The sequence below is a fragment of the Siphateles boraxobius genome, unplaced genomic scaffold (genome assembly GCF_051911475.1).
Source record: "Siphateles boraxobius isolate OS27281-9 unplaced genomic scaffold, OSU_SipBor_1 24, whole genome shotgun sequence".
NCBI classification, from domain to species: Eukaryota; Metazoa; Chordata; class Actinopteri; order Cypriniformes; family Leuciscidae; genus Siphateles; species Siphateles boraxobius.
Window position 1 is genome coordinate 7,737,016 of NW_027508855.1, and position 26,612 is coordinate 7,763,627.

The 26,612-nt window shown below is 39.0% G+C and overlaps 2 protein-coding genes and 1 long non-coding RNA gene across 3 annotated transcripts; 2 read left to right on the forward strand and 1 right to left on the reverse strand.

The window, feature by feature from the left end:
• Window positions 1-202: 202 nt before the first annotated feature.
• Window positions 203-15,207, forward strand: LOC143748888 (uncharacterized). Its single transcript, XR_013206846.1, has 2 exons — window positions 203-322; window positions 11,545-15,207. It is a non-coding gene; the product is annotated as an uncharacterized LOC143748888 (long non-coding RNA).
• LOC143748529 (uncharacterized) lies at window positions 4,791-5,704 on the forward strand. The gene is made up of 6 exons (XM_077240546.1): window positions 4,791-4,891; window positions 4,958-5,019; window positions 5,103-5,156; window positions 5,241-5,309; window positions 5,438-5,579; window positions 5,674-5,704. Exons 1-6 carry the CDS (start codon window positions 4,825-4,827, stop codon window positions 5,679-5,681), a joined length of 402 nt encoding a protein of 133 aa, XP_077096661.1. The 5' UTR covers window positions 4,791-4,824; the 3' UTR covers window positions 5,682-5,704.
• Window positions 12,464-26,612, reverse strand: LOC143748887 (globoside alpha-1,3-N-acetylgalactosaminyltransferase 1-like). The gene is made up of 7 exons (XM_077241149.1): window positions 26,502-26,612; window positions 21,409-21,444; window positions 21,022-21,048; window positions 20,222-20,269; window positions 15,932-15,961; window positions 15,688-15,825; window positions 12,464-14,116 (listed from the first exon to the last, which is right to left on the reverse strand). Exons 1-7 carry the CDS (start codon window positions 26,561-26,563, stop codon window positions 13,426-13,428), a joined length of 1,032 nt encoding a protein of 343 aa, XP_077097264.1. The 5' UTR covers window positions 26,564-26,612; the 3' UTR covers window positions 12,464-13,425.

The window sequence follows — 26,612 nt, forward strand, 5'->3', positions numbered from 1 at the left end:
GCTCACAGGACGAGTGCAGAATGAATGGAGGTCAATGGAGCTATACCCCTAAAAATCCACTTTTCTCAGGATATAATTTTTTGTCTAGTAATTTGAATGTTGTATTCGAAAGGAGATGCAAATAAATTACTCATTGTTGGGTGTTAGATTTTTTAGAGTCACTCATTTGCTTTAAAAAGTCTTTTAAAATGTCAATGACGTCATACACATCGTTCCACCAGAGATATATACAGCAATCATTCAGTCACTTTGGTAAGAGACTATTTGCTTTGGTGCGTTCGCGCTCTGCACTTTCTTTTCATCGACAACACCGCTGACACAGGTAAATACACGCGCTGGAAGAGTTTTTGCTTTGTTGTTTTTAAAGACCACGCCGAAAATACACACACACATTCTGATCCTGCTTCCGATGCCACGATGCTATCAAGCGGTATCCTTGGTCATAATCAGTCCTTAACTGATCAATCAGCGTTCATTAGCAGAATGCTAGCGTGTAATGGGGCAACAACAACTCAACCTGTAAGAAATCGAAAGGACATGAGTACTCGTTCATTCAACTTTGGACCTAACCCATGTTGAACTTGCAAAATCTACAATCAAATCTGAGATTTCTCAACGGCAATCGGATGAAAGAGACAAATTTTGCCGTCTAGCTCCATAGACTTCCGTTCATGTTGCACTCAGGGCGATTGTTTGTACATAGTATCAAGATATTAATCTCAGGATTAGGGCCTATAGTTTTTTTAATAGAATGTGATTTTTTTATTCAAAATGCATCAGAGGTTAATTACAAAGTGTGTACACAAAGGGGGTCACAATTTTAAGTTTAAACAAATTAATTTCTTAGTTCTTATAAGTCTTAGTTTCTTGAATTATACTGTATATTGATTAACCGCCTTAAATTTAGCTCATTAGCAGGTAAAATAAAGACGCAATCAGCATATGCAGTCACGAAATTACATCTAGATATTTTAAAGGTTGTAGAGAGGCAAGAAAAGACTCAAGAATGATTTAAGAATGTATGTATGTATATGTGTGTGTCATTTGTGCAATAACAAAAAGACCCCCTTTTTCATCAGTTGCTGCACAGACAAAATGGCTGTAGAGAGAGAGAGAGAGAGATTTGAATAAGAAACATTTGTTTAACATGTTCAACTGAAATATATATCTCTGATTTAACACTTATACACTGTTGGAGTTGTAGAGAGAGAAAGCCGAACAATATTCATGTTACTGGCGTCTACTCCCAAACTCCAAATTTGTAAATAGGTATGAGCAATACCCACCAATTGAATGGTCTCCCTTCTTTCCTCAATTGTTTGTCAATTTTTCTTTTAAATTCTTCCACTTCACTGATATAGTTATCAGAGAACAATCACTGTTGTGTTAACGAAATATCACTTACAAAAGGGTGCACTGGGCATTGCGCAAAAATAACCCAGATAGCATGGTGACATTGATACAATGTTGACTCAGTGTTGATGCGTCAACGATATTTGCATTAAATTAACGTTACAAAGTTATGTTGCTTTAGTATCACTCTTGCACCCTCAGTTAATGGTGAAGCAATGTTGAGGTTTCAACCAAAAATCAACTGTAATAGTATTGATTCAACATTACAAAGTGATATTTTATCAACATCATTTTTGCACCCTCATCTAATGTTGAAATAATGTTGAGATTTCAACCAAGAATCAATGGTAATAGTACTGATTCAACATTACAAAGTGATATTTTATCAACATCACTTTTGCCCCTCAGTTAATGTTGAAACTATGTTGAACAAAAAATCAATGGTAATGCTATTGAATCAACATTACTCTATGATTGATTCAACGTCACTGATGCAGAATCAATTTTGAAATTAACAAAAATAATCAATGGTAATATTGTTGAATCAACGTTGACACTATTTTATTTATAAGTGATACACTATGATGTTGAATCTACATCACTGCTGTTGAATCAGCTCTGAAATTCACAAAAATAATCAATGATAACATTGTTGAATCAACATTACACTTATGATGTTGAATCTAAATCACTGCTGTTGAATTAACACTGAAATTAACAAAAAATAATCTTTGGTAATATGGTATGATCAATGTTACAATGAGATGTTGATTCTAAATACATTTTGTTGAAACACTGAAAAGGAATGAAAAGGAATCAAACAATATTGCCATCTGATGTATACCAAGTTAATGTTGAAACAACATTAACATTTCAACTACACTTCAGTGGTGCGTCAACAAATTCCTGACCATTTCAAAATTTGGCAAAAACCTTTTAAAATATAAATGACACCTTTTCAGCAGTTGAGTCAATTTATTTTATTCAGTCAATCAATGACAAAAATATATTAAAATATTATTCTTTAAAAAAGAAATGGGGAGAAATAGGACAAAGCATTTCAACCTTTAAAAATTAAATGGGCTTCAGAAATCTGATGTCAACCTCAGGTGGTCCAACGGTTCAGGTTTTTTAAAAATGTGTCTTGCATCAGACTACTACCTCTTTTCCTTTGGGTTCTCTGAAATCTGAAAAAGAAAGCATGATGTTACTCAAGAACGAGTCAAGTCAGTTGTCATACATACAGTCACATTCAAGAATGTTAATATACTAAAGACAATACGATTCACTTTTTTTTTAAGTTGCTGAACAAAATATTCTAACTACGATTATAGTATCGTTAAATTCTGTTTATTTAAATTATTTTTCTAAAATCTATTAATGCTTCAATATCAAAAGAAAGCACTATGGCAGGGGTGTCCGATTTTATCTCCAGCCCTAATTAAACACACCTGAAGCAGCTAATCAAAGTCATTAGGATCAATGAAAACTTCCAGGCAGGTACTGGAGCTAAGGGGCTTTTACACTGGGCTCGTTTGCTGCGGGCCGAGACCGGGCGCGATGAGTTTGTTGCAAGAATAGGAAACAGTATGATGATGCTAGAGCTGTTGGGAAGTTGGTGGTTAAGGCGGAGGCTTTGGTCCCTAGAGGAAACAATCAGGGAGTCAAGGGAGTAGTATATGGAATGTTTGCTGGCTTGTCTGAGAAGGAATTCTTAGAAAATGTTAAGAGGGCCCAAGTAACTGATGTGATAAGATTTAAGCGTAGAGATGGAGCCGGGGATCCACCCATCCTCTTAACGTTTAAAGATGGTGTACTACCACAGAGAGTGTTCCTTGGGAGTATATGGTGTATCATGTGAGGGAGTACATTAACTTGCGCTGCTATAATTGTCAGAAGTTTGGACATGTTGCTGGATCGTGTCGGGGCAAAAGAAAGTGTGCAAAGTGTGGTGGAGATCATATCATACAAAATTGTAAGGCAGAGAGTGCCTCTGAATCCTAAGTGCCCTAACTGTAATGGGGATCATGCAGCAGGGTTTCATGGTTGTGAGCACTTTGTCCAAGCTAGGCGGGTGCAGGTTGTGAAGGATCAGAACAAAGTAACATATGCAGAGGCGGTTCAAAGAGTGACTAGAAAGTGGAAATGGAAGCTCTGGGGAAAGGCCGGTGCTAGGATGCCAGGTCTCTGTGCCAAATCTACCATCTGAATCTTCATCTGACATGTTCATTTTTAGTAAGGAGTCATTTCTGTCTTTTTTTTCTGATGTGTTGGTGTGAGCTAAGAAAGCAACTAACCGGTCAGATGTCATTAGGTTAGTGGTGGGTGCAGCTGAAAGGTACCTGAGTATAAAGCAGTTGCCAGAAAAGTTACATCACTACATGATGGAGAGTCAGTGTATAGACAGGTCACAGTTGTTGAAGACTAGCAGTATGGAGGACGTTAGTGAGGTGGATGATAAGGATCCTCATTAACATTTTAATGTGGTATATTCTTCAATGGAATGCCCGGAGTCTGATTGGAAATGGTCAGGAGTTCAAAAGATTTGTAGATGATTTTAAAGAAGCACCAGCTTTGATATGTATCCAAGAGACATGGATAAAGCCCTGTCTACATTTTGTAATTCCAGGTTATGAATGTTTGAGATTAGTTAGGCCTGATAGACCAGGGGCCTGTACCATGAAGGTAGCTGAACAAACTCGGGGTTACAGGATTAGTTTTGAGTTGACAAAACCGAACCGATGCAATCAGGCTTTATTGGTACCATGACGCAGCTCATCAACTTTCTCTGTCAACTCAGGCTTTGATCTTAACTTATGATTAATCCACGAGCGCGTGCACATAAAAGAGTGACGTCGGCACTGAACAACCAATCGCGTTCGAAATGGATAGAGCGAGAGCTATATATTTTTCCGCGCAGGAGCAAGAGATAATTATTCAAAAATATGAAGAATATAAAAGTGTTTTTCAAGCACGCAGTAACACTGTATCTGCTGCCAAAGCAAGAGAAGATTCTTGGAGGAAGATTGCTGATTGCGTTAATGCGTAAGTTAAACAATTAATGTACAATGATGTAATCATATTAAAAATGTATTAAATGCTAAAATAAACATGTGTGTATTCGTGTTGATATACATGCATGCATGCATACTGTACATACGTGTGTGTAGATGTATGTAAAATGTGAATGTATAGGCTATTCCTAAGAAAGATTGATATTCATATATTTTTAGATGCAACCCCAACTCCAAACGTTCTTGGCAGCAGATCAAGACAAAATATAAAAATATAATTCAAAGTGGTGAGTATTTACCACAACCTTTTATTATTTTTGTGAACATTTATTCATAAAAACTTGTTTGCAGCAAACAGAAAAAATGTGAAATCAGGAAAACTGGAGGAGGGCCACCTCCTCAAAATTACACTGTGGCCGAGGATTTGGCGCTGAGTAATAATAAGGGACGGCCGATTATGGATGGCATTGCAAGTGCTGTACAGTCTGACCCTGGTGCTGGCTCCTCGAAGCAAGTGACACTGGGTATGTGTGTGCAATGCATTACTAATGTTTTAAAAAGGGTTAAATTTGGCTGACTCTGTTCTGCAGTAGAGGGAAATACAGTGTCCCTGTTGAAGCCAGCACACATGCACACAGTCTCCCACACAGAGGTCAGTATATGCAGCAGAAAGAACACCATGAACATAGCCTGCTTTATAACAGTTATGCTTTATATTTGCCTTTTATTTATTAGGGTGAACCAAATGATGAAGACACTCTGTCTGTGTGTTCTGAGACAGTTGCTGAGGTGAATGCACTGGGCTTTTTATCACGGCACACATTTGAATGTCATAATTAAGTGACTGGCCCTTACACATCTCTTTTATTGTAGGATTTTTCACAACCTGCCCCAGAAACTGAAGCCTCTACCTCAATGGGCTACAGAAGGAATGTGAACAAGGTAATGCTTTAAACCCTTGACATAAATTACAGTCAGTCCTATGTTTGTAGATAGTCATGCCTCTTTTTGTGATTTGATCAACCTCCAGAAAACTTGTAATGATCATGTTTGTGGTGGAATTGTTTCAGGTGGAAACAGACTCAGTCAGGGCCCTTTATAAAAGGAGCCTAGAACTAGACTGTGAGCTAAAGGAGCTAGACTGTGAGCTGAGGAGGCTCCAAATTAAAAAAATTAAATTGGAGATCAAACAGCTGGAAAAAACAGATCTCCGTTTGTGAACTTTTTTTTAAACAAGTAACGCTTTAGTATGAACACTATGAATGTCTATTAATGTAATTTTCTTGCTCTCTTTCTTCCTCCCTAGCCACATGACCAATAAAACAGTTTGAGTCCTATCTGCAGTGTCAGTGTGCTTTTATTAAGTAAAATATTGTGTTGTGATCGCATCTCTGACAGCTGCCCCAGCTGGGTGGTCAAGTGTGATGGGGTCAATTTCATCAGGGAGAAGCTGGTTTTGTGGTGGTTCTCGCTCCTTTCTGATAGTGGCTATATTATGCAGAATGGCACATGCAGCCACTATCTGTGATGCCCGCTCTGGTGACACTCTTAAACGCCTAAGACAGTTGAAACGTGCCTTTAGGATGCCAAAGGTCATCTCGATCTTGACCCTGGTTTTACTGAGGGCCACATCGAAGCGGTTTTGTGGCCCTGTCTGGGGGTCAGGATAGGGCGTTAGCAAAAACCTCTGGCATGCATAACCTCTATCTCCTACCAACAGGCCATCAAAAAGCCCTGTCATAGAACAGAAAAGGGGAAAAAATTGTAAGTTTTGCCATTAAAATAAAAAATGTAAAGTGTACTGTACCAAATTTAACTTGCCTTCCTCAAAGCGCTGACACAAAATAGACTCACGGAAAATGCGTGAGTCATGCACTGAGCCAGGCCATTTGGAATCCAAGCTTGTGATCATGCATTCATTATAACAAGTCATCTGCAGATGAAATGCACAGTAAATCATTGTCCTATCTGTTAGTTACTATTTATTTAAAGATTGATCTCAATGCAAATAAAAATAATTTCACATAGGGTATAGTAGCCCTACCTGAACATTAAGGCTGTGAAAGGACTTTCTGTTCACATAATCTGCCTCATGTTCTCCTAGAGCTGTGGAGATTGCAACATGTGTGCAGTCTATTGCTCCTATGACTCTAGGGAATCCTATCATAGGAATTAAACATATATATTTAAAACATTTCTTAACAGGTAGCTACTGCAGAGTATTGTATAATAGATTTCTAAGTGTGAAATTTTTTTTTTGAAGAAAAAAAAAATTGTGTGAAAGGCTACATTTGTTCATGTGATGTCATCCTATCAATATATCTTACCGGCAATTTTATAAAAGCCCTCTTTTATGGACATGGTGGATAAATGTCCAGGGAACACAATGAAGCTATTTATGTACCCCTGCAGAGCGAGGACCACCTTGCGAATTGTTCGACAGACCGTGTTTTTCCCTAGATTCTCTGCATCACCGACCGCATACAAGTATGTACCACTTGCAAAAAACCGCAACGCAATACATACCATTTGCGGTACAGTAAGTGCATGGCTTCGACGAGTCACATTTGTTATGTGCGGCTCAAGAAGTTCGCAAAAATAAGACATTCCTTCCGCGGAAAATCTGTATCTTTCATACAAGTAAATATCAGGAAAGTCAAAGGGATTTTGTCTGTCCCTAAAAACTCTTTCTCTACGAAGTGCTCGTCTAACAATTTGCGCGGAGATGTCCACGGGGTTTGGGAGAAAGGGTGAAGCCATTGCAACAGAGAACAGACGCTGGAAATCAGTTACGTCACCTACATGTTTCTTTGCTCACAGCTGATTGGTCAAACTTCAGTCTGAGCTCTCGAATCCAGAACTTAACCTGCCCCGGAGCAGGCTAGCCGTGCAGCGTAAGATACCATGGCAACGAACACCGATTAAAGCCGAGCTGCTTTCATAGTACCTAAAACCCAGAGTTGGCGGAAACTAAGCTGAAACATAGCTGGCTAGCCACCTAAACCGGCTTCATGGTACAGGCCCCAGGTGGGGGTGGTGCAACCTTTGTTAAGACTGGGGTGCAATATAGAAAAGTTGACATTAGCTCTGATATTAAGTGTTGGCTGTGGGGGTTTGGAGCAGTCTCAGTTCAATTACTGTGATAAATTATTGTAACCCCTGTCAACCTTTGGTATTATTAGATTTTGATGAGATAATAGAGAAGGTAAGGTGTCCTGTTATATGGATTGGAGATTTTAATGCGCACAATCCAATATGGGGGAGTGACCACAGGGATAAAAATGGTGTTATAGTAGAAGAATTTTTGGACAAGTATGAGTTGGTAGTGTTAAATGATGGAAGGCCGAATAGGTATAATATTGGGAGAAATACCTGCAGCCATATAGACTTATCAATTGCATCATCAAATTTAAAATGTTTTTCTCATCTCAGGTTTTTCCATGAGAAGGAAAGCAAAAGAAAAGCTTATAATTAGAATAAATCAAGAGGAAATAGAGGAAGTCAATGATCTTAAATTCTTAGGTGTAATTTTTGACCCCAAACTTAAATTCGATAAACATGTTAAACTATGCAAAACTGTATAGACTAATTTGAACTGTTTTAGAATGATTAGACATTACATACCCCTCAAGGCAGCTCAACTGTTAATGCACGCCATGATATTTTCCCATCTTTCTTATTGTGTTACTGTATGGAGCCAGGCTTCACTGTCAACTGTTAAACCCATTATTTCACTATATAAACAAGCACTGAAAATAATGGATCAAAAACAAACAAAATGGCATCATTGTATAATACTGAAAAAGTATAATTTGATTAGTTATGATAGTTTTATTAAGTTCTCTTTTATCAAATTGATTTTTAAATGTGTGAATAATCTCTCTCCAGCTGAACTTTGTCCATATGTGACAAAAACAAATACTAATAGAATCACCACTAGGGGATCAGCAAATGGCAACTACAGGGTAGCACAGCCCAAAACCACTTTCGGTCAGTCATCTTTCTCTGTAAAAGGGATACATTTTTGGAATGTCCTACCGACAGAAATAAAAAGACAAATCAATCTGAAACCATTTAATTAAAATGTGAAACACTGGCTGAAACAAAACCAAATCTGTGATCATTGATCATGCCACTGTGCAGACGCACTTATAAATGGACATGTACTTAAGGATAGAGAAATAGATACACACACACACAGACAGACAGACAGACAGACATATATATATATGTATATAATGTAATGTTGTGTTTTTGTTGTTGTTTCTGTTGTTTGTTTCTGTTCTCTTGGTAATGGTGATGTATGTAGCCTAACCAGGGACAGGGGTTGCAAATTAGCTTCGGCTAGAAACCCTATATGCAACACATCTGTTCAAGTTACTGTAACCTGTTACAATGTGTCTCTTTTGCATTGTCCCTGACAAAAAACAAACAAACAAAAAAGACAAAATATCCATTTTGAGGGGAACTATACCTTTTAGGTAAATGAAAATTACATTTTGTCATCACTTACCCACTCTTTTAGGTTTTTCCAAATATTTATGAGCTTCTTTCTTCTGTTGAACACAAAAGAAGATATTTTAAAGAGTGTTGGTAACCAGACAGTTGACGGCACCCATTGACTTCCATGGTATTGTTGATACCATGATACACAATGGTCGTATTGTTTTACCTACTGTGGAAGTCAATGGCAACAGTCTACGGTGGCCCAGTAGTGCACAACACAACAAAATTTAAAAAGCAAACATAAGTTCAGAACACAACGAAATTAAGCCACAACACAACGAAATGAATCAACAACACAACGGAAATGAGCCACAACAAACGGAAAATGTACAACACAATGTAAATAAGCTACAACACAATGGAAAATGTACAACAGAACGAAATAAAGCCGCAACACAATGGAAATGTTCCCGACCACTAGAGGGCTCTCGGAGAGCTGTAAAGTTAGTTTTCCTTGCCATAATGACAAAAAAACCTCCTAAACCCATTTAAGGGTAAAAGTTTTATTTATGTTCAACAAATAAAAAACAGATACAATACAAATGAACAAATGATAAAGCTTGTTGCTGTAATTTATAGTAACATCTACAGATTTACTGAGAAGTCTTGTTTTAAATATTATTCTTTTGAAGTGTTGATGCTTAATGTAAATGATAAATCACTTTTGAGATTTGTGCTTGGTACTGTATACAGGCCACCAGGGCACCATAAGACTTAATCAAAGAATTTGCACCAGTACCAGATACACGTCAGCAGCGTCTTACGTCATCAGCGTCACTGCGGACTCGTGAACGCGGATCCCCAACAGAACCGGAAGACAATACAATGCTGAATAAAGTCGTAGTTTTTCTTAGGGGGGGCTCCCCCGAACCCCCCTAAAGGGACAGAGGTCCAACCACCACAGATTTACCAAAAATCCTGTGTCAAACACTGGTATAGCTTGTTTTAGGATTCATCATTGTGGAGTAGTTCGATTGTATTTTACAATTAGTAGTTATTTCATCTATTAACTCACTGATTCCTTCTCACTCATTCCATTGCATTAGTGGTTTTAATAGGAGTTGGTATACATATTCAGGGGCGTGAAAAGATCAGTTGTGTTTATGATTATATGTAGTGGACCAGTCTGGGCCGAAATGCCTGGGCCGATTTTTAGTCCCAGTCCCAGTGGCTATGATTAAACCGCTTGTTTAAAAAACGCTACTTGATCCTGCAGAATTAGTCAATTACAGGCTGATCCCGAATCTACCTTTCCTGTCAAAGATTTTTTAGAATTTTTTTTTAGAAAGAAATGGTATCTGCAAGGATTTTCAGTCAGGATTTAGACCGTTTCATAGTACTGATACAACTCTCATTAGAGTCACAAATGATTTGCTCTTATCATCCGATCGTGGTTGTATCTCTCTATTAGTGTTACTCGATCTTAGTGCTGCATTTGACTATATCGACAAGAACATTATTTTAAATAGACTCGAAAATTATGTTGGCAATAGTGGAATTGCACTAGCATGGTTTAAGTCATACTTATCTGACCGTTATCAGTTTGTAGCAGTAAATGAAGAGATGTCTTATCAGTCAAAAGTTCAGTATGATGTACCACAAGGCTCAGTAATAGGACCGTTGCCTTATCACTCTGTACATGCTACCCTTAGGAGATATCATTAGGAAGCATGGCATTAGTTCTCACTGTTATGCTGATGATACTCAGCTCTATATTTCTTCACGTCCTGACGAAACTTACCAATCCACAAAATTAACGGAATGCATAGCTGATATAAATAACTGGATGACTAGTAATTTCCTACTACTTAATTCTGAAAAAACTGAAATCCTAATTATTGGACAAAAAAATTCCACACGTAAAAACCTAGAATACTGTCTAACACTTGATGGCTGCTCTGTCAAGTCCTTGTCGTCGGTTAGGAACCTGGGTGTGCTCTTTGATACCAACCTTTCATTTGAAAGTCACGTGTCTAGTATCTGTAAAACCACATTATTTATATAATAGATCTAAATTACGTCATATGCTCTCAATTAAAAAGGCAGAACAATTAGTTCATGCGTTCATGACATCAAGAATAGATTATTGTAATGCTCTACTGGGTGGCTGCCCTGCACGTTTAATAAATAAACTACAGCTGGTCCAAAATGCAGCTGCTAGAGTTCTTACCAGAACCAGGAAGTATGACCATATTTGCCCGGTTCTGTCAACACTGCATTGGCTACCTTAAATATCGTATAAATTTTAAAATATTGCTGATTACTTACAAAGCATTAAATGGTTTAGCTCCCCAGTACTTGAAAGAGCTCTTAACGCATTATAGTCCTTCACATCTATTGCGATCTCAAAATTCTGGCCAGTTGATAATTCACAGAATATCAAAATCGACTGCTGGCGGTAGATCCTTTTCCTATTTAGCACCAAAACTTTGGAACAATCTTCCTAACATTGTCCGGTAAGCAGACATAGTCTGTCAGTTCAAATCTAGACTAAAAACACATTTCTTTGGCTTAGCATACACATAAAACATTATAGACTTCTAATTCAATGTTAGGCTGCATAGTTTAGATCAGCCGGAACTGGGAAGACTTCCCATAAATCCTGATGTACTTAGTACATCATAAGAAGGATGGCGTTTACGTTAATATTAGTCTCTCTGTTTATCCCGAGGTTTACCGCAGTCCGCCGGATCCAGGCCATATCCAGATCTGATGAAGGACCATCGCATGGACGACAACGCATCCCTGAAGTGCCAGCCTTATCAGCACTGTGAAGGCCTCATGCACACCTCATCAAACTCGTCTCCATACCGTTGTGATGACTCTCACCCCCAACCAGATGGACTGGATAAATATTGTGAAAGTTCTGATCCAATCTGACTTCTGACCTATAATACTGCCTAAATCATAATCATACACTGTTCGTTCATTGGCCAAAGGAGGACTGGCCCCCGACTGAGCCTAGGTTCTCCCAAGGTTTTTTTCTCCATTCTGTCACCTCATGGAGTTTCGGTTCTTTGCCACTGTCGCCTTTTTCACCTTTCTTTGCCTTTGTCGCCATTGGCTTTTGGCTTGCTTAGTTGGGGACATTTAATTTTATATTTAAAGCTTATATGTAAAGCTGCTTTGAAATAATCTGTATTGTAAAAAGCACTATATAAAGGAAGGTAACTTGACTTGACTTGTAGACTGTCAGTACTACTGTCATAAGACTATTAGGTTATGGTTAGGTGTTGGGGTTTGGGTTCGGGTAAGGAGAATAAGTTGACTTGTAGTTGCCAAGTTACTTATAGTCAGGAGAATATCTTTTGGGGGACCATCAAAAAAAAGTGTTATCAGATATTAAGCAGACAGTCAACTAATACTCTAATGACAGTTAGTTGACAGGCAAAGTTAATTAGTAGAATATCTAAAGTGGACTATCGTAATTACCATTTTTTTTATGTGAACTTTGATCTCTTTAATGGATCACAGTGACATTCCTTCCACATACATCCGAGACAGAACATATATGACCATACTGACATAATAGTGTAAGGGGATTTACAGTCAAAGAACCAGATATGATGAATGAATAGCCGGAGTCAGAATTATAATAAATTGAAGAAAAGTTTTACTGAAGATAGTTTGCAGTTTCATCAGGCAGAAGTCAGCTTCAAGACTCACACAGAGTTCGTAGGCCACCCCGCTTACAGGTACAAAGATCACAGCATTACCCTTCACCAAGGTCTAAGCTACATCCTTGCTTCAGGTTGAATTATTCTCATTGGCTTAGAAATAGATAAACATAGTAATTTTCCACACACATACAGATAGACTGAGGCATATCTCCATCGAATTAGGCAGCTGACACTTGGACCCTGAAGTTAGGTACGTTGCAGATTTGGGTTGCTGGGCCTGTCCAGAACAACAACTCAGTCTATTTCCAATAATGCCAGTGGTTCCTTAACCTGTTACCAAAAAGACTAACAGACACACACACCGAGACACAGCTTTGTCAAGATTAGATTTAACCAGGCTTTAACTATAAACAGGAGAGTATTCTCAAAACATCAAGATTTAACAAAGTAAAATCTCACAAGCCTAGAGAAGTCATTCAACTCATGTGATATTTAGAAGGAAAAATATGGATTAATACCTTAATTATAATCACTCATTAGATATAGATTGAATCAGCAGTGGATTTCAAAATTCATCCCCTTCAGTAGTCTAGGACAAAACCAAAACCCAGAGTGATAAAAATAAATATGGAGTAATCTCCTGCAAAGTATAAATATATGTAATGTATTATTCACAATAAGAATTACATCATTCCCAATGTAAGATAAGGTTTAAGTTTTTTTTTAAATATATAAAAAAGAAAACCATGCAAATCTTTCACCAGTTTTTTTAGATGCAAAGTGTCTTTCCTTTGCCTCCCCCTTCACCTATATACAAGTGCTGATAACTGAGTTTTAACCTGATAATATATATATTTTAATCACAAATGTTATGTAGCTGATGTAAAAATATTTGTCAGGTTTTGCTTTTTGCATGTTTCAGTTAACAGCTGCTATGGGTTTGGTCGAACAGCAGCGTAGTTCTTAATAACTTGAGAATAGCGAACGATTTTGACCTCGTTTGGGTGAGCTATAAAGTCCTGCCACAGATATTCGGGTGAGAGCAGCTTGGTGGGTTTGTTATAAAGGAAGTACTTGTTCAAATGAGACTCCTCCTGCCATGCTGCCTCGATGGATTTAGATGCATCAATGTCCAGCTGCTCCCGGCAGGTTTTAGCAATCTCGTGTACGTCTTTCACTAAGCCACCGATCACAGCCCCACCATAATAATAATCACCCTCAGCAGAAGGAATAAAAGCTTGAGACTCTGGTCTGCGCTCATATGGGAAGTGTTCACGAGGTGTTCGATAATAACCAGGATGTATCGCACCTACCAGACGACCCAAAGTCTCCACCCCCCAGTGACCATAGAACTTCGTATCCACATCAAGGCTGAAAACATAGTCGGCTTCATTGAACAATCGACTCTCAATCAGTTTCTCCAGTCTTGCCATCCTGCTCAAAGTGATCTCCTGCCATCTGTTAGAACTAGGGACTGTCAACACCGTCAGATGATGTTCTTCACTCAGTTTCACTGCAGGAACCTGTTCTGGTTGATCAGTAAACAAATAATAATGCACACGAAATCCAACAAAGTAATTCTGCTCTGCAGTCTCAAGGAAATCTTTAAGAAACTGCGTATACCTGAAAAACAGAAAGGGAGAGTGACAAAAATGTAAAGTAATAAACTGGCAAAAAAAAACACGCATCTGTCACACCACGGTCTGTCTAGCAGAGGGGCCTTCCACATCTCCCTCCTAATTCACTGCTCATTATTGGTTCAATTAAATCACCTGTTTCTAGCTTGTTATGGCGCTTTTCCACTGCATGGTACAGTACGGCACGCTTTGGCGCTTTTCCACTGCATGGTACGGTACGGCTCTTCTTGGTACGGGTCGCTTTAAATGGTACTACATCTGTTGAGGTTCCAAGCGTACTGTACCGATACTAAAATGTGACGTGAAAACACTGCAGATCCCTGGTTGGTCAGACAGACAGAATCGTCACTAACAGCGTAATTTGTATTTGCGAGACACCAAACCCGCTAGATTTAAATAGCCAGTAACAGCCACCGCTGTAGCACCTGTTTTAAAACTACTTGCTTGACTTGCTTGAAGAAATAAGAAAAAAAACTTCCAAAAAAGAAAATGGCTGAATCGTGGTCAGTGTACAAAGAGCAGACATTCCTCTCGTTGGTTGCCGAGGAGTGGATAAACTATAACGATCAGTCTATAATCCCACCCACTTTGAAGCGGCACTAACTGCAGTGGAAAAGCAAACCGAGGTAAAGTGAACCGAACCGAGCCGAGTCATACCACGCAGTGGAAAAGCGAAGCGAGCCGAACTGTACTGAGCCGTAGGCCTACCATGCAGTGGAAACGCGCCAGAGTGTTAACAGGTGTATATTTACAGACCTGCATTTGCTTGTACCTTAGTTCAGTCTTGAAGTTCTCTTGAGAAAAAGTTCTCAAGGTTTTTTTCTCCATTCTGTCCCCTGATGGAGTTTTGGTTCCTTGCCACTGTTGCCTTGGCTTTCAGCTTGCTTAGTTGGGGATATTTAATATTCAACAATATTATTGATCTGGCTTACTTAAGGTGGACGATGACTCAATTTTCTTCTAGAAACAAACTTTGTTGTATTGTTTTCATGTTATCACTGTGAAGCTGCTTTGATACAATATGTACTGTAAAAAGCGCTATATAAATAAAGGTGACTTGACTAGAAACTGTCTAAATCGAGGGGTTGAGGTTGAGGGGTGGTGTTACTGCACTAGATAAACAGGTTTATAGATTGTCGCTGGTGGGTAGAAACCTTGTATCTAGGCCTAAATTTTTCGTCTATTATTTGTCACCTTTTACATCTGTCTGTGTATTTTGCATCCAACTCCATTGGATCCTCAAACTGTCATCAAAACCTCATAACTCTGCCCTGCCTCTAACACAAATGAAGCGCTAGTTTGTAGTTTGGACCGTCTCTGCTTGTTTGCAATATATATAAAGGCTAATGTTTTATGAATTTGAGAAGAGTGTCTAGCATTAGTCAAAGCCAGTACTGTCTTAATTAGCCCGTGTGTAGCACTTTGCCTTTAATAAAATGTGATTTTGGCCAGATTACAGAAAGAATGATAGCATTGCTGAAAGGTCATTCTTTGCTATTTAATATTGTTTAAATTTAAAGTCAATTAAGATCAGAGATAGGAGGGATATGAACTCACTTTCCAAGAGCGAAGACTGTAGTTGCTATGGTGATGTTTTGTTGTTTGTAGATTGAATCAATCAACGTGGGATCAAAAGTTCCTTCCCAAACAATTGGGGCCAACCATGGGGTCAAGGGAACAACTTTGCCATCTGGGCTGTTTAAAAGAAAGAAATTCACACACATATGCATGAAATCCAAATGCATATTAGTATAAAAGAAAAATATATTTAGGCTATAAAAAAAACTGTTTATGTTCTTACCCCACTACACTGGGCTGATTGTATGAAAGCCTGCACAAAAACAAAACAAAATCAGTTGTGATGTCTTGCAATTATCTCCTACACGCAAAGCTTGTTATTCCTCATTATTTTAGACTGTGTTTTGACTTTTCAAACGTCTGTTGTAGAAGATGTGTCTTACAGTGGGCTGAACATGGATCTAAACATCTAAAGCTCTTAATTGACTTTATAATTGTTAAAGTCCCCGTGAACCGGAAGTTGCACCGACTTCTCCAGTGTTGTGACATATTTCTGAGAGAAACGGAATACTAAATGAGGCAAAATAGTGGGCGTGGCTTTTTTTCCAACTAGCACCTGATTGGATCTAGAAAAGTAGGTGTTTCATTCAAACACACAGGCAGCCTGTCTACTGTCAGTTGGAGGGGCGTGGTCACGGATGTTAAGCAGACACCCAAACCGTCAAACCTATGTCATCAGGGAAGGTCCTCCAATGCGGAGGGGAAATTTCAGATTTTGATTAAAGATTACGAAGCCAAAATTTTTTTTTGTGTGGATTGACTTGCATGGATGAATTGTTCACCACAAAACGATCAATTTAGGCAAACAAAATAAGTATGGTCAATTTTGAATTCATGGGGACTTTAAAGGTGCTGTCTGTAAGAATGACTAGTGGTGGAAATAGGTACTGCAGTCCAAATTCAAAATATCAGAGATAGTTGTTTCCCTTCCTCCTCAAACTCCACGCTCAAACGAGTAGCCAGTTTGAAGACACTCAACAGGAACGAGCGAAATTGACAACGAAAGCCGAGGAGACTTACAGATTGTAAGTTAATGAGTTGATTTATCCGCGTTTTAATATGTTGTCGTTCATGGATATTGAGGCTTTTTAGGTTGTGTGGAATTGGCAATCTCTGACCAAGTATGGCAAGCAGTTTTAACTCATTTTCAGGATATGAATTCTTGATATCAACAATTCAATTTTCACTAGTTAAAATGATAATTCTTGATATCAACAATTGAATTTCAACTAGTAAAAGCTATAATTCTTGATATCTGTAATTGTATTTTCACTATAGTGAAATGTCACCATAGGGTGCCATTCAAAATCAATTGTTGATATCAAGAATTGATTTCTTACTAGTTGAAATTCCAATTTCACATATCAGAAATTCTTACTAGTAAAACCCTTTATTTTGGATATCAAGAATTCAATTGTCACTAGTTGAAATGTCTTTTCTTGATATCAACAATTGAATTGCTACTAGTAACAATTTTCATTTTTGATATCAATAATTCCATTTCCACTAGTGACAATGCTAATTTCTGATATCATGAATGCAATTGTTACTAGTTAGAACGCCATTTTAGATATTAGAAATTATATTGATATCAGAAATAAATTCAGATATCAAAAATTTAAATTTTTACTAGTAGCTATTCAATTGTTGATATCAAGAAGACATTTTTACTAGTAACCATGTAATTCTTGATATCAGGAATTCAAATTTTTACTAGTAACAATGTAATTATTGATATCAAAAATTATATTTATGCTAGTAAGAAATACAAAGCTGATATCTATGGCAAGCCGGTTTAGCTTTTTTTTTAGCTACCCAGCCTTACTCGTCGTAATTACATTTTTACTAGTAAGAATTCAATTAGAGAGCTCTACAATTCAATTCTTACTAGTAGCAATTACAATTAGAGAGCTCTCTAATTGAATTTTTACTAGTAATAATCTGACTGCCATGGGTTGGTACGCGGCGTTTGAGCCAGTGCTGCAGCGGGCGCATGCGCAGTAATCCCATACGGAGTACTGATGATGCTGCTGCCAAGAGACCGAGAAATTTTGGAAATTTCTTTTAGAGGTGTGTGCTCGCCCGCTTTAAATGAGGCTGCTAGCTTCCGCACAGAGAGCGTGCGCTCTCGCGGAAGCCACACTGTCATCGTTATAGAGTCGATAACTGTGCCCAGAAAGACCACACTCTGGCTGGGGATCAGTTTGCTCTTGATTAGATTGATTTTGAAACCCAGACATTTCAATTGGCTAGGAGGTCTTCGGTGGCCCAACATCTAGCACGACGCTGGGTCGCGGGCCCTGGCAAAGCTAGGTCCGTGGTGCTTCGGAGGTCCTGGAAGGCCTCGGGGTCCGGGCCAGTCTTGTCCGTCGATTGGAGGATTTTGGCCTGCAGCATGGCCATCGTGTGCAGGGCCGAAGCAGCCCGGAGGCGGAATAAGCGCATCCGGCGAGGACTGAAGTGTTTCAGCACGGTTTAGTTGGATGAACCTCTCTATTTCGCCAGCTAACAGCAGTGTTCGGGCAAAGATGAGCGGCCACGGCCTCTTCAAGGGGCGGCCATGGCCTCTTCGAGGGGCGACTACGACTCATAGGCCTTTTCCGCCGCGCCGTCCACAGAGGAGAGCGTTGCGGAAACCGAAGAACCCACTCGTGCAGAGTATGGAGCTAGCCACCCCTTAGTCAGTTCTCCGTGCACCTCCGGAAAAAACGGTGCAGGTCTGTGACGAGGGGCCTGTTGGCGACCCGTCAAGAACCAGCCGTCCACGAGGAGGCTCCTCGGGCGAGGCCCACTCGAGCTCGAAGCCCGAGACGGCCTTCGTAAGGATCCGAAGCATCTCCGTGTCCAAGTAAGTCCAGTGGCTGGGACGCTGGCGACAGACTGAGAAGCGATGGTGAGGTCAAGAGAGCCCGGCCATTCCTCCTCAGATGCGGCGGTGGAGAGGCTGTCGTCGTGTCCCTCGACGGCTCTGCCGAAGGAGACAAGGCCCGCCACGTGGGTGGGGGAGCGCTGATCTCCCTCGAAAATGTCCGGAGGGTGTTTGAGCCGGTGAAAGTGAGGCGCGCAGGGACGTGGCTGGCGTGTGCTCGCCAACCTCCATGCTCTCAGGCTGCCATTGGCTGCGGCGTTTCTCCTTCCTCGGCCGAAGAAGAGCCGGGAAAGGAAGAGCTGGAGCAGCGTCAGGGTCTCGTGTGAGAGCTAGCCGTGTCCGCAGCACAGAGATAGGTCCTTCGGCCTCGTGCAGATAGCATCCGCACGTGGCACAAGAGGAGCGAGGCATTTGGAACAACGCTTCTTAAAAGCAATGAAAAGGATATGCGTCGACGCCGGATAACCACAGGTGAACGGCGGGAGGAGAAAACGACTGAGAATTGAAGGCGTGGTCCGTGAAGTGCTGCTCGCTCAGGCTGAAAGGGTTTGTTTGACGGCGAAGGCTTTCAGAGGTTTCAGAGACGTGATGTTGTCGCTGAAGGAGTGAAATCTGCCATAATGGCGTTTTTAGGGGACTAATATAGACTAAGGCCGTGCCCCGCACCCGCGCCATTGGATATGCAGTTGCCGCAGCACAGCCAATGAGTGAGCCAGACACTCACTGTGCTAGCTGTGCAGCTGCAAAATGCGTTTTCTGCCAACTGGCACCCCGGGTGTTGAAATACTATTGGGTGAACTGGCAGTGGGCGAGATCACACAGACCAAAACAAAAACCGACTGACAAAACGGAACGTGTAAAATAATAGTAAAATAACTGGCTGAAGAAGTGTTTTTCAGAGAAACAAGTATATGAACTAAGCATGTTTTCTAAATATCTGCAAACATATTATGGAATGTTTATGCTTACACACAGAACCTTTAAAACTCCTTTTAAACACCTTTTAAAGCAGGGCATTACACCAAAACCAGTCCCCCTTACCTGTCAACTTCTGCATTTAATTGAAAAATCTAACGATATCTTTCAAAGCTCTTTACAGTTTTGCCCATCAATACCTCAGCACCTTCTCACACACTTCAGTCCACTGTAGCCACTCTTTCTGAATTGCACATATACAATACCATTTACATATATAAAATTAGCACACACACGCACACGCGCACACAATGCAAAACAGATTTTTGGTAAAGTTAAAACTGAATTTAGACAGAATCAAAATCCTGTTTCAATTTACAAAGTGTTAAGACAATCTAGATCATTGACTTCCTCAAATCCTAACATTTCCTCTACAACTCCCATACCCCTGATTTTTGCACTTTTGATTGTAGGCATTTACTTTGTAATCTTGGTTTGATGTTACGGTTTTAAAACGGTAGTTAAAGGAAGCCACCACATAAACAAAACTTCTCCAAAATAAAGTTCAGTGACTGCCATTACATAACATACAGAAATGTATGTGTGAGTCTAATGGATTGCATTTTCTGCTCTGTTCTTGTAAAAATAAAATAAGTAAAATAAAATCCTGTTTCAAACAGACAAGTCAATAAATTAGAGCAAAACTGATGAAGGAAGTGTTTTACTCACCCTTGTGGTGATTGCAACAGAGAAGTTTCCTGGTGCTCTTTTTCTATTCTAAGAAATAAGAGATAAAGCAGTGAATTATTGATCTGTAATAAAACTTCTTTTGTGTTTGTGTTTTTTTATTAGCATGTGGATGAATGTGTGTGCAGGCTTACTGCACAGTATGCATCATTAGCAATTGCAATAATGCATGCATCTGCCGGATAGAAGAACATGTGTGATTTAGCTACAAACACATTACAACTAACATGTTACCTACCTCATTAAACCTCTATGGTCCAAATTCAGTGGTGGAAAGGGTACTGAAAATTTGTACTTAAGTACAAGTACTGTTACATTGCTAAAATAATACTCAATTACAAGTAAAGGTACTTGTGTCAAAAAAAGTAACTAAGAAAAAGTACAAAGTACTTTTCTCAAAAACTACTCAAGAGTAATCATTTTTTAAAGATGAAATGTCTTAATATGTATTCCACTTGGTCCACATAAAATGTAAATCTATGATCTTTTCCCACCTTTTCTCTCATCCTCTTTGCTAAGCCTGCATCACACCGTTACTTGATCACATATTGATCTCAAGTTTGGTATGGAGTACTGCAAGGCTTAGTTAAGCATAAAATACATAGTAAAAAATAAATAAGGACTTTTTTTTACATAGTCATTTGCATGCTGACAGTAAGTTCGAACTCTCACTATAGTATGGCTACGTGCATTTAAATGTATGCTTCTGAATGCGCTTTTGTATGTGCAAGTATGATTTGAGCATGTGTTTCAGTGAGTGTATAAAGAGTGGAAGTACTTACTTAAGGCAGAATCTTTGCTCTATAAATCTGAAACAGATATAAGGTTAGAGTGCTGAAATACTGCATTGTCACAATACATTACCCTATAATTCAGGAATAAGGGATTACTCTTACACTATTAATATTTTTTTTTCGTCTTACTTTGCCACTGATTTGTGTCAGTGATCGTTCTATTATGTTATGAATGGTGAATGAACTGCTTGTTGTAGGCTGATTTATAGAAATTAATTCAATAACTAGGATTAATGAGTAATGTAACCAATGTGCAGCAGAGTAGGCTATCCCATTCATGTCTAAAAGTAGGCTAATAACTGGTTATGTTATAGAGGTATTTGCTCACAATGTTTTGATGGGTGTAGTTATCACACACAGTTGAAAAACACTTACCTTTGTGAGGTGGAGGAGTAGACCAAATATATAAGTCTGTGAGGAAACACAATAACAGATCATGAATGATAAAGTGAAGAAGATCATATATTTTCTCAACTGAATTATCCGATTTAAGACACAGATTTACATAATACTGTCACAGTAGTTTGATTAGGTTTTGCAGTGATCTATACTATAGTAAACATACATTATTGTATAGAAAAGTTTGTAAGGGTTGAATCTCTCCCTATAAATACCCAGGGGACCAACAGAAAGACTGTGGGTGTGACGATGATCGGCTGGAGTGGCTCCACTTCCGAACTGCCTTTCCTTGGACTGATTACGCACATACCTGTTTTCCATTGATCACTCTCACACACCTGCATCTAGTTCCACACGCAGCTCCACACACTCACTGAACACTGTTGTGTACATCTCCGAGCGTTTCCTAGTCTAGTCTGTTCCTGTCGGTGTATTCGACCCAAGCTGTACCTGTTCCTCGATTGTCTGCTGCCTGCCTTTTGACCCATTGCCTGTTTCCTGGATTCCGTCTCGTCTGCCGCCTGCCTCTGTCATCCCGCCTGGTTATCGGATCCTGAGTATTGCCTTGTCTCCTAGGCTGTGTCTGCTGTCTGTGACCATTGCCTGTCTGACTACCCTGTAAATAAACTCACGCTGCGTTTGGATCTACCTGTGTCTGGTTGTTCATGACAGTGGGGTGAATCTTCAGGAGCTACTGTTGTCATCATTACTTATTTCAATGTAACTCTAATCAACTAATCGACAAACCCAAATCGATAAGATATGAAAAATAGTGAGGATATAACTGTCAAGCTAGAAATGTAAAAAGTGACTTTTACAATAATTACTTCACATTCTTTCACTTCCAAATAATTTCAAGATTGCTGTAGTATATGGTTCAGCACCTGTTTCAATAGGATCCGGGCCTTACTAAAACAAGTTTTTTTGTTGTTTTTTTACACAATAAAACTGCAAAACCCCAAGTGTTAAATTACACTGGTAGTTTTGCTGTCTGTCTAATGTTTCAGCCTGCTGGATCTGTGTTTACAGAGAATTCTTGGAGTAGTAATGCAAAAAAAAATTAATAAATGCATTGATATTGATAATTGATAAACACAAATGATAAAGTAAACTTTCTCACATACTTCCAATCTATTACATGAAAATTGCCTCTCAAATGGGCCCAAATATATTTCAAAAAGTAATAATATACCCACTCAGTAAGATGCCAATCAACACCATAAAAACAGGATTTAATCGCATTGGTTTTATTAACTTAGAAATTGCAGGAGATGTACTACTCTATTAGGGGGTGGAGTCTGTTGCTGTGGTGGTGTTGTTTAGGTAAACAGTCTAAACAATCTGAGACTCAAACAACCAATCAAGGTACCCTTGACATTTCAACAGCCAATGAATAATCAGAATAACTCAGCACATTATAACCCCTAGAACCTCCACACCATATCTAAAAACAGATTCTGCAAACAATACAGGCCACTATAAGGCCTTGGCGGTGGCCACTGCCCTTTTAGCCGCAGACTTGAGGGTCTTGTATCTGTCTAGGTCAGCGGGTTGTCGCGTTCGGAACCAGTTCTTGTTGGCCATCTTCTTTGCCTTGTTCGCCACTTGCACTTCTTCAGTCCACCACCAGACTACTTTGTCGATAAATCTTCTTTCTGGTTTCGTCTTACCAAGGACCTCAGTGATGGTGTGGATTTGGTTGGTAATCTCACTCCACATGGCTTCTGCTGGTTGACAGGGATTGATGTTGTGGTCGCCAAAGGCTGCTGTCAGCTGGCTCTTGTGTTCACTTCAGCGTATGAGAACAGAGGACCTGCGAGAGACATCCCTCCGTCTTCCATATGCTCTACTTCTATTGGATAGACGCCTCACGTTCAACGGACTTCATTTGCATACAGATGGGCATCGGCCAGATTCTTGACGCGCAACAATTTTCAAAATGAAGCGCCGCCTTCCCGGAATGCTTTGCAGGCGTGACAAAGTCGCGTGACGTCACCCATAGGAGTGAAAGCGGAGCGTGGCGCGACAGAAGTGACGCACGGACAAGTGGATCAGCACCGTGACGCAGAACCATAAAACGGCCACGACGCCGTAGGAGTGACGGCGTAGCTACGCCGTGGAGTTGACGCAGAAGCATAATGAGGCCTTTAGAGTGAACTCACAAGATTTTTCCGTACAGTCTTGTGCACTTAGCCTACTTCCTGTCACATGCACACACTCTCAAGTGGCCAAGACCGTGGGTATTTGGAAAGGCCCAAAGAGTTGAGGCCCAAAGATCTACATGACACATACTGGCCATTAATACACTTTTATGATCAACAAATCGACAAATTTTTGATGCCATTTTTTAAATATTAAAAAATGCATACCAGCAACTGACAGCCTGTGTCATGACAGCTATACACTAATAAAACAATGTTGTTTGACCAAAAAAATAAAAATAAATCCCTGACAGGTAAAAGAAAACCCACTCATTATTAGAGTTGTCAAATCTTGGTCACAGATCAGAACATTCAGAAGGAAGGTCTCTCAAGTACAATCAGAGCTTGCCAATCCTATCCACAATGCGTTTACATGCACGTTCTGGCTGACTTTTCCATTAGTTGACATGACATGGTTAAATTCAGAACAGATGGTAATATCATATATTAAGTTGGGTGTCCACCTTAGAGATAATACCTATAGCCTATTTATAATGAAACAATCAAATTTAAAAATATGATATTAATATAAAATATTTGTGATACTACTGTAAATCTATGTTAATTAATTATGGGATCTCCATCAATGCTTTCATAATCTTTACTTTTTAAATTAATTTTGTTTCTGTATTTTTAAAATAGGCCTACATTTTTATATTAACATTTTAATTACAGTATATTTATCAAATTTATATTTAATAAAAAATATTTATTTTATTTATCTAAATAATCAGAAAATAGTAGCTACATACCTTACTATAAAGTCAACATTTTGAACAAGTATTAACTTAGATATTATTAAATTTATTTTAATAATTTTATCTAAAGTAGCCTATTTTAATCAATACTGAGTGCCTTTTGTCCCATGCTGGTGAGCCAACTCATCCATTTATAAGATTTTGAAACAAAATGAATCACTTTTATGATTTATTTTCGCACAACTTTTGTTGCTCCATTAATATTCAATACAAATTTTTTTTTTCTGTAATCATGCACTTTGGGAGGAGTGAACAGCAAATTGTTTCCATGTGACAGGAACGTTTTGACATCACTTAAATTGACATTATATTTAACAATACTGTTTTTTTATTATTATATTTTGTGTCAAATTAATGCAGCCTTGGTGAGCAGAAGAGACTTCTTTTAAAAACATTTTGACTGGTAAATATAAAATGCTTACCAAGGCTGCATTTATTTGAGTAAAAATACAATAAAAACAGTAATATTGTGATATATTTTTACATTTCTGTATGTCTGTTGCTGTTCATGTCAGTCCAACATGATTTCTACTGTATGAAACTGAGGAGTTCAGACATCACCAAAGTGAATTTGGAGGATATCACGTTCATTCTGGGTTAAATAGAGGAGGGTAACAGAATTCGGTGACCTTTAAAGGAGTGGTTGATTGCGATTTCACTTTTTTCATTTTAAATAGTGCGTGTTGCTGTTGGTGCATGAACAGTATCTGCAAAGTTGCTGCACTGAAAGTTCAATGTAAGCAGAGATATCGATTTTTAAAATTCAGGAAGTTTAATGCCTACAAAAACGACTCGAATGAGACTACAACGAGATACTCCCGGGTTTTATACGTAACTAACCCATAACCAACCCTCCCTCCGGAATATTCAAAAAAGGGGGCATGGCCATGTTTCTGCTGCTTTGTCGAAGAGGAAGAGTTATAGTGGAGAGCAGTAGCCATGGCGTCGAAAGTGTGTTATTTTCACCCAGCTGTCAGGTCTTCCGTGTTCGGGCTTCCTACGGATGCTGTAGTTCGTCAACGATGGCTACAATTTATGTTTGATTATGTTCCTGAAAATTACAATCGTAATTTAGCGCTCTGTGCTGCGCATTTTACGGAAGAGAGCTTCCAGAATCTCCACGAATTCAATACAGGTGTTCTGACGATTCATACTACCCATCGAGATGTGCTACTTACTGGTTATGCGCATGTGCAGACTCATTTTTCTTCTGCTTACCACGCCCATAAATCTATGCATCCTTGCTGTGGAGACTTGTAGGAAACTTTGACAGGTCAAAGATGAATATTTGATGATAATTTTTACTTTTCACTCCGTTTTAAAAATAAAAACAGTACAGTATACTGTACTCTTAACTTCGAATTTTATTATAATTATATTTCATATAATAATGTAATTTTTACTTATATCAAAAGTGATAATTGCTATATGAACTATAGTTCATTTAAAACATCAAAATATGCTCCCCATACACCTACCCTGATTTAAATGAAATAAAGATGTCATAATATTGTGAGATTTACACAATTATGGAAACAATAGAGAATGTATCAACATTCTCTGCGATCGATTCGCGCTTGGGTAGCATTTTTTTTGAGAAGGCAGCACAAATCGACAGACTCTGCTATCGATTCGCGCTACGGTAGCATTTTTCGACAAGGCAGCACAAATCGTCAGAACACCGGTTCCATCGTGAGAGCGGCTCGGCCAGATACATTTTGGGCACTGCGGCATATTAAATATTACAAATAGTTTTTCCGCGTGAGAGATACAATGTGTGGCGGGAGTGCGTGACTAAAGACCGTAATGAGTGACTGAGAGCCCTACAAAGCATACAATCTGATTTTGTTGCAGAAGTAAGAACTTCTAATGTGACATTGACGAAAATGTCTGGAAGATATCAGACTACCCTTGAATATTTCAGTCTGCAACAGGTTCAAAGAAATGAAATTTAATACTGTGCATAGAGTATTTCTCAACTTATGAAAAAAGACTCAAGTGCTTCTAGACACTTAATTAAGAGTTTGCATTAATACTGAGGTATTATCACACCAATTCACAAACCAAATAGAGTCTCAAACCAACAAATAGTGATAGAGTAATTACATACCCACTCAGTACCATAGCAAAGACTACAAGAGTCATGAAAACAAGATTCCAATGGTGTGGCATTATTCCAGTTTACTTGTGTCCACAATGACATGAAGTTATAGACTAAACT